Below are 14,369 nucleotides of genomic sequence, written 5' to 3' on the forward strand. Positions count from 1 at the left end.
GGGGTTGCTTGCTATGCATATTTTGTCACTACAACTAGATGCCAAAGCCATTTGGATGAGGGCCACGTGCTATACTTCTTGTGTGGTCCCATCATCACTTAACATAATGAAGGCCTTGTATGGTTGAAGAGCCATCAGATTTAATGTGTGTGCCCTCACAGGCATACAGACAGATAGACATGTAGCAAATACTTTCTGAATGTTGGATAAAATGAGAGGCACTGGGCAAAAATGAAAAAAGAGAAAAATAAGAGCTCAGGTTTATTAAATGATTCCCACAATCCAGGTACCATCCCAAGGACTTAAGCATTATCTCATGTAATCCTCCCAACTCTGAATGGATGTCATTAGTACACTTTACAGAGGAGAAAGCAGTGGCACAGTGAGATTTAATTAATTTGTCCAAAGTCATGTGACTCGTAAGTAGCGGGGCTGTGATTAGAACCCAAGCAGTCTGGCTCCAGGGCCCACAATCTAAACTATGACAAGAGTAAGAACATGGAACTTCGTGTGTAACAGGGAAAGAGAATGACCTGACGGGCAATTCAAATACTGCTGTGTGGTCAACGGTGGGCAGGGAAAGCACGAAAGCACGGGGCGATGTGCTGGCGGGTCACGGGAGCCTTCGCCCAGACCTTAGCTTAGGGAAGCCTTTCCAGAGGATGCAGGTGTCAGGGCGGCCTTGTCTTTTGGTAATTTTTAATAAAGGAAAATGTTGGGATAAAGAGTAGAAGGCAATGGGGGAAAATACTCATTGAAAGTAAAGTTTAACATGCACAGGAGAGAAATATAAATAGAAAGGTAGCATAGGACTGCAGCATGCTACTGCTGCCGGGTTTGGGCTGAAGTGCTGCGTCCAGGCCAGTCACTGGTGCTCCCATGTCATTTGAGGCCTCGAAGAGGTCCCTACATGGCTCTGTCTGGGTCATGAGTGTCTCCCTCTGAAAAATGAGGCAGTAGAACTAGAAAATTTCTAAGGTCCCTTTGGGTTCTGAAAATTTTCAATTCCAAGATGCTGTGCCCTACAACAACTTTTCAAGAGACCTAAAACTCTGTGTATATTTTTAGTCGAGGAATGAAAGAAAAGATGGTAGAAAAGCTCTCTCTCTCTCCCTACCCCCCGTGTCTGTCTCGTTCATCCAAGGAGAAGTTCCTGAGCCCTCATTCTGCACGAGGCAGGCTGGTAGCACATCGCTGAGAATATGGAGATGAAGAAACTGAGTGTTGCTTTCAGGGTGTCCCAGGAGAGCAAGGAGGCCAGGCACGGGACCACGAGACTTGGTGACCCTAGGAAGCCGTCAGAACCAACAAGGTGCCCTCCCGGCACAGTGCACATCGCACTCACTGCGTCCCACTACCTGCCAGTAACATCCGTACTTTCCTTACCCACATTTTATGAGAGAGGACGCTGGAGCCCAGAGATGTTTAAAGGAACTGCTCAAGACAACTGGACCAAAATCTCTCTCCAGAGTCTAGGCTCTTCAACCCCAATAATTACCGAATGTGAGTAGATCCCAGGCAAAGGTTTGCTAATATCATTTTGTCCAAGACACCTCATTTTTCAAAACGTCTGCCATTTTTATATGTCTTATTTGTTTCAAATTATATTAGAGCTGTTTCTTCATATAAGACAATATTACCAATGATCTTTATGTAATTTAGGCACTTATATATATGTAATATATATGAAATATTGCTATATATAATAAAGTATTAGTATATAATAAAAGTACTTGAATTGTCTTCTGGATTTCTGTTGAAATGAGAAAGGGATGTGTTACAGAAATTACCACCAATTTTCTCTCGCTCGCTCGCTAAGTGGATAACGGGCTGTCTGAGGGCAGAGACAGTGACTGGCTCCCTCTTGTATCCCCACCCCCAGTATTGTTCTAGCGACTTTCTTCACTATTACACAAACAATCAATAACCTATTTTTTAATCTCATAAAAAAGCTCAAGGTTCAGTCATTAATGGGAAAAATAATCTCAAATAACTATGATGCTTATTTTTGGTCTTATGAAAACAGTCTCAAAATGCTTGTTTTCTGTCAGAGGCTTTCACAAAGAAAAAGACAATTGTTTAAGTGGCTCTGTTCTTGTGATACAATCTATACTCTCCCTATAAAGGAAAACTGTCGAGAAAGCATCAAATCAGATGATTTTATGCTTCATAATATTGAAGTGTTCCTTTTTCCAATAAACATCAACTCTGTGAAAAAGAAGTTGTGCAACTGATGTTGTTTTGACAGAAAAGCTGCTTTTGGTTTTGTTTTTTAGGTCTGTATTTAATATAATATAACAGAAAGCAAGCTGTTCTGACTCAAGTGACTCTAAAAAACAGTGGCACCATTGTCACAGAGTGGTGACACATCTTCAGGATTAGGAAGTCAGGAAAGCGGGGAATACATTTGATTTCACACAATCTGCACAATTTAACACAATCTGTACTTTAAGCTCTGGTAGAAATTAAATATGCTGATAATATAACAAATTGTGAACTAAAAATGTACAAAAATAGCTCTTATGGGATCAGATTGCTAGAAGGAATTCTAGAGGTCAGCCTGGCCAGCCTAGTCACATAAATAAGGAGACCTAACAATGCGGAAGTGATATAATTTACCCAAAGTAACAAAATTCATAACTGATGATGATGATGATCTTATAAAATAATAGTAATGATCATGAGGAGGTGGAACGGAAGAGGTGGGAAAGAAAAGATCCTGGACAGATGATGGATTGACCACAGCTCTGTTGCCCTCTCTTCTCACTGTAACCCAACCATCCACCTCTCCTGAGCTGAGCAGCTGCTGGAACAGGAGGCAAATGGGTACCAGGAGGTGAGGGGTAATGTTTTAAAATGTAGGTTTCTTTACTGTTCAGGTATGTTTCATTACTATAGAGGCCAGGAGACGACTGCCACTGGAAACATAGTTTGTTACTCACAGGTCCCAAGAGGCTGGGGCACACCACGTCACACTGGGCCAGACAGGAAAGTACAGATCTTGGTCAGAAGGTAGAAGGAGCAAGGGGGAAATGTGGACAAGAACCTTTATTTTTGATGTTGTAGGAAGGGATATTTAGGTTAGGGTAAACAAGTGAAGCAGGTTTAGGATTGGTTAGTCTGAAAATTTCAATGGGCTCAGCTAGTAGTCTGATACTTGTCCCTGGGGTGATTAGGGCAAGAAAACAATGGCTCAGAGAGTCAGAGCCCAGCAGAAGACTACAAGGGAGTCCAAGAAAGGTTCAGAGAATGGGCTCTGGAACAGCCCCCTTTTAAAGGGCACGCTCATAGGAGAGTGGTTTGGTGATCTCCAGGAACTGGCTAGCCCTGGAAAGTCTGTCCCTAGTACGCAGAGCCCCAGGCATTAAAGCATCAGAAATGCAGAAAAGAAAAAGGCATGACTAATATAGGTTAGAACACAGGCAGCTGCTACAAGATTCCCTTCCCTCTGAGCTGGACAAAAGCCTGGGAGCTAGAGGCAGTCAGCCTTGGGTCAAAGACCAGAGATGGCGTCCTGCAGAAAGCTTGACCCATCTGTAAGCTCCAGAGGAGGACAGCACCGGCTGGCTCCACTTTGGCTCCCACAGTCTGTATGCCCCCTGCTTTCTGGTCCACCACCTCCCATCAGGTCCAGTCGTAGCTGGCTCCAGTCTAAACTGCAATCTATTCTTCACCCAGCAGCCAGGGTAACCTTCTGAAACATAAACCATCTCAGCTCACTTCCTCCCATGAGGCCGCCCCTAGCCCAGTCTGATCAAACTACCCTCATCTCCTGCACTTTCAGAACAGGTCAAGCTTCTCCTGACCCAAGAACCTACCACCCGGCTCTCTCTGTCTCCACCATGCATATTTAGTCACTTGCAATTTAGGGTTTACCACCTCCCCATAGAGCTCTTCACCAATGACTCTGCTGAAACAGGCACTCCTCCCTTCATTGTTCTGTATCAGCAGAACTGATCCACATCTTTCATAAAACTGATCACAACTTATAATTTCATACCTATATGTAATTCCTTATTTACATAAGCTTTCTATATCCTCACTCATTTTCTGCCTGGTAGTTATCAAATATACATTTTATCTAATACAATATTTATTTTTATTAAATTTTATAAGGGCTTATAACATTTTAGGGACATTTTATAAATATTAAAAGATTTTATACAATATTTATAATATGCACTTCTCCATATGGTTTGTTCACTTCCTTATTTCTGTCTCCCACACAAAGATCGGTGACTATATCCATTTAACCTCCAGTAATTTCCCAGGACCTCAGCCAGAATCTGGCACAAGGTAAATAAGCAAAAACTATTCATCAGAATAAATGGACCCTGAGTGTTCACAAATATTGCCCCATTTGGATGCACTCTTAGGATCGCCTGTCTGAAAACGACAATTTCTCATCAGTGACTTGAGTGTAATATATGTTAAAGTGTTCTTACCAATCCTCATTTTTGTTTTGGCCAGTAACATGATATGGGGAAGATAGATATTTTTCAAAGGCTGCAATGGACTTGCATAGTCAGTGTTTGATAAAGGAAATTCAATTGTTTCTCCAAAAGTTAGCATCTGTAAAAGGAACACTGTATTAATGACTAGCTCACATGCTTTCGAATAAGACAACAGCAGAGTCAGTGTCTAAGCCTTGAGGACACAAAGACACACTCACCTGTTCAATAAGAATGTTGTGAGTCTGAGTCAACAAATGTAATTTTTCTGTTTTTGAAGGAGTTTCTTTGAATTTCTCAGCTTTTGTCAAGTCATCCAGCAAAAGCATGCTTCTCACCAGGGTTAAATGAGATCGAGGGGAAATAAATTCACTTTCTTCAAGCAAATGTATTACAGCCTATTAAAATAAAAAAATTACTTTTGATAGTCCTGTTTCCAATTCACTGAAACAAGAGCTGGCCAAACTGACTCTTAACACAGTCAACATCTAATGAAATTTAAAATTCTCTCCTTTTGTTCTAATCAGAGCTAGTAGGTGACTACCAATGTGCACGAGGTCTCCTTCCCACCTGAAGGTTTGTTATGATGTCTGCCTTTAAATGCTTTTCTTGAAGGCCAATAATGACAGCTTGCATCAAGAATTCAGCCTGTAGCTCCCTGTCGCCTGCACTTTTTGCTTCCATGCACACTTCGTTGATGAGGCTGATGTAATCTGTCATATCGTTTTCTAAAGTGAATAAATGCAGTTATTTAAAATGCACTGGGAAAGGAAGAAAGCACATATGCATAAGACCCTCAATATTCATCACAGGAATATGATATAATATAGAAGAATAGGAAGATATAAAGACAGAAAACAGACTCTACATGAAGCATTAAAAATAAATCTGCTGCAATTTGGGGGAAAGTACTTTAGGGTATTCCAATGCTGCAAAAGTAATGATGCTACATGAAAAAAATTAATGTGAGAGACAGATAGAGATGGCTGGATAGATCTACAAATAGATAATTATTAATCACTGTAAAAATTGACATGTATATGTACCAGGCTATGAGCTAAAACTTTATAAGTTTAACCCATTTAAGACTGGCAATAACCCTATGAAGTAGGTACCATAATTTCCATTTTTACCAGAGGAAGAAACTGAGCATAGGGGGATTAAGAGACTTGACCAAGAGCACACAAGGAAGAAGTGGTGAACGGAAAAATCAAAGTCAGGTACCCAGCACCAGAATCGGTGCCCAAGCCCCCACACTATGCTGCCTCCCTGAATGACAGGATGACCTGCATGTTGGTATTTTGAAATCTCCTTGCCTGTTTTGCATATGTCAGAAACATAGATGCCATTTTCAGTGTCACAGAAATGACTATTTTTATAACATAAATTTTTTTATTCTGGAAATGGATCAAACTATAAAGTTAGAAAATGTTAATGTTATAATCGAATGTGTCCCAATAAAACCTCCATTATCTAAGTCCCATTAATGTTTATGAAACCCTTGATGAAGTAAACAGAATATCTGTACCTTTCACAACTCGAATGCCATGAATCTGTGCAACAAAGGCAGTCACCAATGCTAGGCGGCACCTCAACCACAGATGGATGTTGAAATATTCTCGAGAATTTAGGGAAGTAGGATCTAAAAACTCATTATCATCTTCACTGGCCTAAACAATATTAAAATGATTGTTATCTTGCCATCTAGTAATTTTAAAGTTTTTGCTCAATGCTAAATGGAAGAGAAGCATCCGATATCATTTAATACTTTTTAATTTTGGAAATTTATCTTGCACATTCTATAAAATGGAAAAAATATACACACACACAAAACAGTGATTCATAATCCCTCTATGCTCTGTTATTATTTGGAACACTGCTTTTCAGCTTTTCTCTTTCTATACCCGTTATAGAAATTGTTTTGCACTCTGAAATTTTCATTGCAAATTATATTGTCAGTGGCATCTATGTCTTCAAAAGTTTTGTGATCATCATTTTAATGGAGGAAAAATAATAAATAATAATAGCTAATATTAATTGAGTACTTATTATGTTCCAGGTACTGTGTCAAATGCCTTACATACATTATCTTATTTTATACTCCCAAAAAGCCAAAGAGGAGTTATTATATTTTCTGTCTTACAGATGGGAGAACTGACACCAAGAAACATTAACTATTTGCTTAAACTCCATTTCATTTTGGTAGAGGTGGGATTCAAACTTGCATTCTGAATTTAGAGCTCCCCATCCTAACCCATTGTGCCACACTATATATACTGCTCATAAACCGAGCATATATCATAATTGACTTACCATCTTCATTACTGCACTTTACAAGGGGGGTGGTCAATGTGCAGAGCTACTGAGAGGGAAGGACAAGGGGAGCTTTTCCCAATAGAGGGATTCCATGTTAGACACTAGGGGAATTTTAAACCACTAGAACGATGTTCATTTGTTCTAGGAATTTCCTGCTACTATGCATCTCTGACAGCTCCAACCAATCAGCAACACCTAATATCAAGGAGTGGCCAGCAAGACTGAGGGCGCAATGTGAATAGCCAGGTGGGAAGCACCGAAAAGGAGGGGAGTCTGTCCTAGGAACAGAGTAAGAAGCGAGCAGAGCCGTCAAGGCAGGATGGGGACTGGAAGGGCCACACCAAGCACTTGAGGAGTATTTAGATTAGCAATACAGGAAAACATTCCCATCCACATACCCTAATCTCTCAGTGCCGACATTTCCTGTTACTATTGAACAGCCAAGTCACCCTTCAGCTAAATAGGGATTTCTACACCTCAGCCCTGCCGGTAGCTGTGGGGGACTGTCCTGCGCATTATGTGTCCAGCAGCGTCCCTGACCTCTATGCACTTGAGGCCAGCGGCACCCGAAATGTTTCCAGATACTGCCAAATCACCCCTGCGAGGCAAAATAGCCCCCAAGTGACAACCATTCCTCTCAGTCAATTTTTGAATTAGATTGCTTTTTAGCATTTTTATTGCTTTTAATATAGTAAGAAATGAGTTTCTATTTAGGATAATTAGTTTTGCTTATTTGTAACGACACTAGATATTAGCAATTTTATTAGTAAAGCTTAAAATAATGAGCAAGGATTCTGTGTGATGAATCTTTATGTTTTAATCCTAAATAACCCTCTATTATTAAATTACTTGGTCTTATCAAAATCCATTAAAATTTCAAAGAATTTGTGACACCAGTTGTCAAAGAAATTTCAGAGCTTACATGTGGAAGAATCTAACAAGAGAAATCCAGGGTAGAAAGTAACACGGGTGTCTACTGGTGATGCCAAAGTAACAAATTCAAAAGTAAAATGAGCAAAATAAAGCAAAACAACCTTATTTGCTAAAGAAATCAGATACTGGAATAATGTATCTGGTGGGACCTTAGTGATTATTACATTCAATTCCATCAGCTCACAAATGAGATTTAAATTAAAACTTGAAATTTTTAATCAAAGAATGTTTTAAAGTTTAAAAGACTTGCCTAAGGTATGCCAATAAATAAAGAGCATAAAATAAGTCTTGAGCATTTATCTCTTTACTCTGAATTCAATGTTTTTTCTACTTTATGCCTTTATCATCCAAGTAATTAGACCATTTCCTAGCATGCCAATAGTTATTATTATATAGTAAATATTATAATGATAGACATTAATTAAATTCATACATACAGAAGCTCCTGGAAAGATGGAATTCTCTGTGTCATCTTGTACTACCTTCTTTTTAAAAAGTTTTGAATCCTGGAGAAGTCTAAGTGTAGAAAATACTATTGCAGCACTAAAATAGAAAATATATTTTAAACTTTATTAGTACTGACAATCTCATTAATAAAATGAGCACATAGGCATTTCATATGTATCATAATGTGGTTCTCCAGCTTTTTGAGGTCATAGGACTTTGTTACTTGGGCTATATATTTGGAAACTCTCAAGCTAAATTATCGCTTAATCAGAATCTAGCAGAACTGGAAGGCAAACATACTAAATTAAGAAAACATAAGCCAGGAGATAGGAATTGTCCTTATTTCTTGTTGCTTCGTACATTTGTCTGTACTTTAAGCCATCATATCCTCCTCCTCTGTTAATGATAAATTTGTAATTGATGTCACACTTCTTCAAAATGTCTTAATATATATCAAGAGGCTCATTTTAAAATCTATTCCAAAATAAAATTCAAAATGCAGAATAATCTATATACCTGAAAATGCTTATTGTAACATTATTTTATAACATGGAAAGACTGGGTGGAAGCCAAATGGACAGTATACCCACCTATCTAAGGTCTCACTTGAATAGTTAATAGATAATAACATTTAACAGGTGATACGGGTTCAATTGTGTCCCCTCAAAAAAAAAAAAAGTTGTGTTACTGTCCTAACCCTCAGTACCTCAGTAATCTGAAGTAATCAAGTTAAAATGAGGTCATTTGGGTGGACCCTATCCCAATATGACTGCTGTCCCTATAAAAAAGGAACAATTGGAGAGAGACATGCACAGAAGGAAAGTGACATGAAGACACATAGGGAGAAGACAGACGTATGTCTAGAGTGGTGCCGTTATAAACCAAGGAGTGCCAAGGATTGCTGCCAAATACCAAAAGTTACAAGAAGCACGGAAGGCTTCTCCTCTAGAGCCTTCAGAGAGAACATGGATCATGAACACTGATTTTAGAGCATGGACTCCAGAACTGTGAGACAATAAAATTCTGGTGTTTGAAGCCACTGAGTTTCTGGTGCTTTGTTATGGCAGAACTAGGAAACTGGTAGAATAAGTTAAAAGCAGATCTTCCTCGCACACCAAACCTGCTCCTCTTCCCTTGACTTCCAACACAGAGGCAGAGCCCAGAATCACCATTGCTATCTCATCGACCCACATTCTGTGTTCAATCCATCAACAAGTTCTGTCACCTTCAAAGTACAGACACCAGCCAGCTGCTGCCCTTCTCCAGTGCTAGCGCTTTCATCCTGCCACCATCCTCTCCAGGCTGCATGACGGGGAGCTTCCTGACCAGCCTCCCACTCTGGTTCTGGTCCCTGCAGCCCTGTTCTCCTCACAGTGTCAGTAGTGAACTCATCAAGAGGTAAATCAGATCAAATGATTTTCTTCCATAGTTATTCCAGAACTCCCGCGTCCCTGGACCGTGGTCAGTACACTTCTTCCTATGGGTCAGTTAGGTTTCTGGCCTAGTATATAGTCAGCTTCTCACGTGCCCAGGATGCTTCTAGGAGGTATAGCCTCTGCTTGTAGGTTCCCAGAGTGTGTACATATGCTCAGTGTTTAAATTATATTTTAAAACCTTTTTGTCAACCTATTGTATTAAAAGCTGAAAACATTGTGCTAACACACATACTCTAACAAAGAGACTTTCTCTTTTCTTTTTTTTTCTCCACAATCCTCTCGGGTGCTGTGCTAAATGCTTTGTGTGAATTAATTTACTTCATCCCCACCACAATCCTGTGAGGATTATCATCACTATTTTAATCCTAACATTATAATCACTATTTTATAGATTAGGAAATGAAGACAGAAATGTTAAGTGACTTGCCTAAGATGACACAACTAGAAAGAAGGGGCGGGATTAGAACCCAGGCAGCCAGACCCCACACCTGCCCTCTTCACTGTTGCCTATAGTGTGGCCTCTGTCTTTTGACAGTTCTAATAAGTTTGGTTTTGTTTATTTTGGGACAGTTATTGGTGCCATGTTTATGACCACTGCGTAGTCATTGTTGACTGCATGTTTTATCCATGCAAAGGCCCTCTTTGTCCACTTTAATGCCTCTTGCCTTGCATTCTACCTAGCAGATTTTGTGACATGGGATCATTTTAAAGATTAAGTGAGCTATTTATTCTTTCATTTGTTCAAAAATACACACTGAGTACCTCCTGTGGGCAAGGAACAAATCTAGGGGCTACGGGTACGGTCCCTGCCCTCACGGAGTTGGTGTTCTGGTAAGAGTGGGGTGTACTTAGTAGCAAAGAGGAGTGCTTATCAAGTAGACCGTGCTCAATACATGCTCGCTGTGCTCGTTTAGTGTACTGAGTAGGCCAGGGCGTATCAGGGTAGCTAAATTGATTATTTTTTCTAAGTTAGTAACCAAAATAAAAAGGTTTCTGCGATTATTGAATTTTAAATTCCCAAGACCCTACTGACTTGTTAAAATGGCTTAGATATTTGTAGAATGTTTTCTAAGATCTTGCTTGTGACTATATAACTTCACTGTCTTCATTTAAAATAAAACTAAACAAACAAGAAATCAAAACGAAATGTGACATGAATTCAGTGTGTGTACAGGAATGAATTTCCTCTCCTTAACACCCCTCCCCACTCAAGGATACGAAACATGATACCATGATACGTACAAAAGTTTCTAAGGCACTTTGGTTCTTCTAAGGCACCTGCCTCCGAGGCTAGCACAGGATGGCCAGGAGAGGGTCCTGGAAGGAGACGGTGGTGCCCATCCCACCCTTTCAATTCTGAAGACAAAATTCTGACTTCAAGCCAAATGAGATATGAGATTTGGAATCTTGCTAACCCCAAAACTTAGTGAATAGAATATAAACAATACCAGTATGTCCTAATCCATCTGGCACTGCATAGACAGACAATGGAAAATCTCTAGTCTGTGCTCCACTGGAGAGACAGAAAGCCTCTCACTGTAAACACTCGACAGTCCCCAAGAAAGGAAGTTTCATTCTGACACAAAACTAAAAGGCTCAAATGTTATTCCATTTAGACAATAAATTAAGTAGAAAGGAAAACTTATTAAAAAAAAGATAGGACTCTGTGAGGCAGCCCTAAAAGAAGCAGAAATACAGTCTGAATAACTTTGATCCCATTTACTTCTTATTAACATTCATGACAAAAATGGTCAGTTTGTTCTCATAAAATCCATGCAGCTCACTCTACCTGTCACCCTGGGCAATGTGCCTTTCAATTTCCTTGACACATAATTTTATTAGAAGTATCATAAAATGTCAAGCTAACCACCATTTGGGAAAGGGACTGTCCAACACTCTCAGCAGCGCCCAAACAGAAGCTCGTGGGGGGTAAAGTTCACAGAAGAGAAACTCATTCATCTTGACAGTAGGCTTCCTCAAATGACAACTCTGCTGCAAAAAGGCAACAACATCAAAGATTTTGCAGGTTTTGTCCCAAGGGCCAGGTTGATGTATTTAAAAAAGGAGTGATTCTGATATACTTGCAAATCATTTGCATATGTCTATCTGGTCTTCAAATTAAAGTTCTATTATGACTCTCCTTCCTGTGGCCATTTTATAATTTTTAGTTTCTTGTTTCCTTCTTTCTCCCTAAAAATATAAAAAATCACTCATAAACTCCCAGGATGTAAGACATGCAGAGGGCAGGGGGAAGAATAAAGGTAAATGGTAAATATTTTCTAGGGCTGCTGGTGACTTGTGAAACAGTTTGGAGAAAAGAGTTCTCCATTTTTCTATAGGAAATCATATAGTCACGTTTTTGTAGATAGAGATGAGATGATGTTTTTCTATATATACAAATCATGTACTTTCTATAAAAAAAATCATGTAGTAAAAGTTCCTCCTCTTCAAACTTCAAGAGGGAAGATGACATATTATTATGCTAATTCTATTTGCCATCAATCAGCTACTACTGCATTCTCAAAGATAGCTATAAATGTAACAATATTCTAAATCAGTGTGTCTCAAGCTTTTTTTTTATCTCAGCACTCATATATACCCTTAAAAATTGTTGAGCATTCCCAGAGGTTTTTTTCAATATTTATATTAGAAATTAAGTTGACAAATTTTTAACTCTATTAATATTCACTAATTCATTTTAAAATAAAAAAATAAATCCATTACATGCTAACATCTATAATGTATTTTTATGAAGACAGTTATACTTTCCAATATAACAACAAAAATTAGCAAGAAGAATGCCATTATTTTGTATTTTTGCAAATCTCTTTAATGTCTTATTAAATTCCCTCTTAATAAAAGAAAATCTACCCAGTAGAAGACTTTCATATTGCTTCTTTGTCTGCTATGACATAGTGGGTATTTTTGACCTGCTCCATTTCCGACCTGGGCCGGTTCACCCCTCCTTTGGCAACCTGGTGGTCCCCAGCTCCCGGGAGGTCACCATATTGATGCCGAACTTAGTGAGGACACCTGATCGGCATAGCGCACTACAGCCCAGAACTCCTGGGCTCAGGCGATCCTCCTGCCTCAGCCTCCTGAGTAGCTGGGACTACAGGCGCACGCCACTGCGCCCGGCCATAGTGGGTATTTTTTAATGTTTATTTTTGAGAGAGAGAGCGAGTAGGCTGGGGAGTGGAAGACAGAGATGGGGAGAAGGGGACAGAGGATGCAAAGCTGCTCCCTCCCCACCAAGGAAGGGCTCAAACTCACGGAACTGTGAGATCAAGATCTGAGCCGAAGTTGGATGCTTAACCAACTGAGCCACCCAGGCGCCCCAAGTTATGACATCCTGCTTTGACTGAAGTGTTGAAGAAGACTGGCTTTCACAGAGGTAGTTGTTGGAAATAGGAAGAGTGTTTTAATATCTTCTTAAAATAATTGTGAACATTCTTTGATACTACACCAAAATGTGCCAAGTGATAGTTTCTTAAAATTTTCTTGCAATGTGTAAGCTAATACCACACACTGATATAGTTTCCAACTCTGTTACATTAAAACCTATTGATTTATCTTGTTAACCAAGATTCTGGAACAATATCCACTGGTGATTTGGAAAATAATAACTCCCTGAGTTATGCAAATCCCCTTAACTTTGAAACATTTCATTACACAGTTTTAAAATAATGAGCTTGTTATTGTATCCTGCAACTTTACTGAATTCATTAATCAGTTCTAGAAGGCTTCTGGTGGAGTCGATTGGGTTTTCCATGTAGAGTATCATGTCATATGCAAAAAGTGAAAGTTTGACTTCTTCTTTGCCAATTCTGATGCCTTTTATTTCCTTTTGTTGTCTGATTGCTGATGCTAGGACTTCCAGCACTATGTTAAACAGCAGTGGTGAGAGTGGACACCTCTGTCGTGTTCCTGATCTCAGGGGGAAAGCTCTCAGTTTTTCCCCACTGAGGATAATATTGGCAGTGGGCTTTTCATAAACTGCTTTTATAATGCTTAGGTAAGTTCCTTCTATTCCAACTTTCTCAAGGGTTTTTATTAAGAAAGGGTGCTGTATTTTGTCAAATGCTTTTTCTGCATCTATCGACAGGATCATATGGGTTTTTTTCCCTTCTTTTTTTATTTTATTTTTATTTTTTTTAATTTTTTTAATGCTTTTTATTTATTTTTGAGAGACAGAGAGAGACAGTGCAAGCAGGGGAGGGTCAGAGAGAGGGAGATACAGAATCCGAAGCATGCTCCAGGCTCTGAGCTAGCAGTCAGCACAGAGCCCAACGCAGGGCTTGAACCCACGAACCGTGAGATCTGACCTGAGCCGAAGCCAGACGCTTAACCAACTGAGCCACCCAGGCGCCCCATTCCCTTCTTTTTTTAATGTGATGGATCATATTGATGGATTTGCGAATATTGAACCAGCCCTGTAACCCAGGAATGAATCCCACAAAATCAATGCACAGAAATCAGTTGCATTCCTATACACCAAAAATGAAGCAGCCAAAAGAGAAATCAAGAAACTGATCCCATTCACGACTGCACAAAAAACCATCAAATACCTAGGAGTAAACCTAACCAAGGATGTAAAAGACCTATATGATGAAAACTACAGAAAACTTATGAAAGAGATTGAAGAAGACACCAAGAAATGGAAAAACAATCCCTGTTCATGGATCGGAAGAATAAACATTGTGAAAATGTCATTATTACCCAAAGCAATCTACACATTCAATGCAATCCCCATCAAAATTGCACCAGCATTCTTCTCAAAGCTAGA

General features: G+C 39.4%; 1 protein-coding gene across 2 annotated transcripts in view; it reads right to left on the reverse strand.

The window, feature by feature from the left end:
• Positions 1 to 14,369, reverse strand: part of CFAP54 (cilia and flagella associated protein 54) — a 279,565-nt gene that overhangs the window by 73,966 nt on the left and 191,230 nt on the right. For both annotated transcript variants that reach the window (XM_029955764.1, XM_029955763.1), the window contains 6 exons: positions 8,134 to 8,243; positions 6,332 to 6,338; positions 5,980 to 6,116; positions 5,022 to 5,179; positions 4,673 to 4,849; positions 4,446 to 4,572 (listed from right to left, as the gene is read on the reverse strand). In XM_029955764.1, the coding sequence (XP_029811624.1) occupies positions 4,446 to 4,572; positions 4,673 to 4,849; positions 5,022 to 5,179; positions 5,980 to 6,116; positions 6,332 to 6,338; positions 8,134 to 8,243 (716 nt within the window). The remainder of the gene's footprint in view (positions 1 to 4,445; positions 4,573 to 4,672; positions 4,850 to 5,021; positions 5,180 to 5,979; positions 6,117 to 6,331; positions 6,339 to 8,133; positions 8,244 to 14,369) is intronic.

This window comes from Suricata suricatta, chromosome 10 (assembly GCF_006229205.1).
Source record: "Suricata suricatta isolate VVHF042 chromosome 10, meerkat_22Aug2017_6uvM2_HiC, whole genome shotgun sequence".
Lineage (NCBI taxonomy): Eukaryota > Metazoa > Chordata > Mammalia > Carnivora > Herpestidae > Suricata > Suricata suricatta.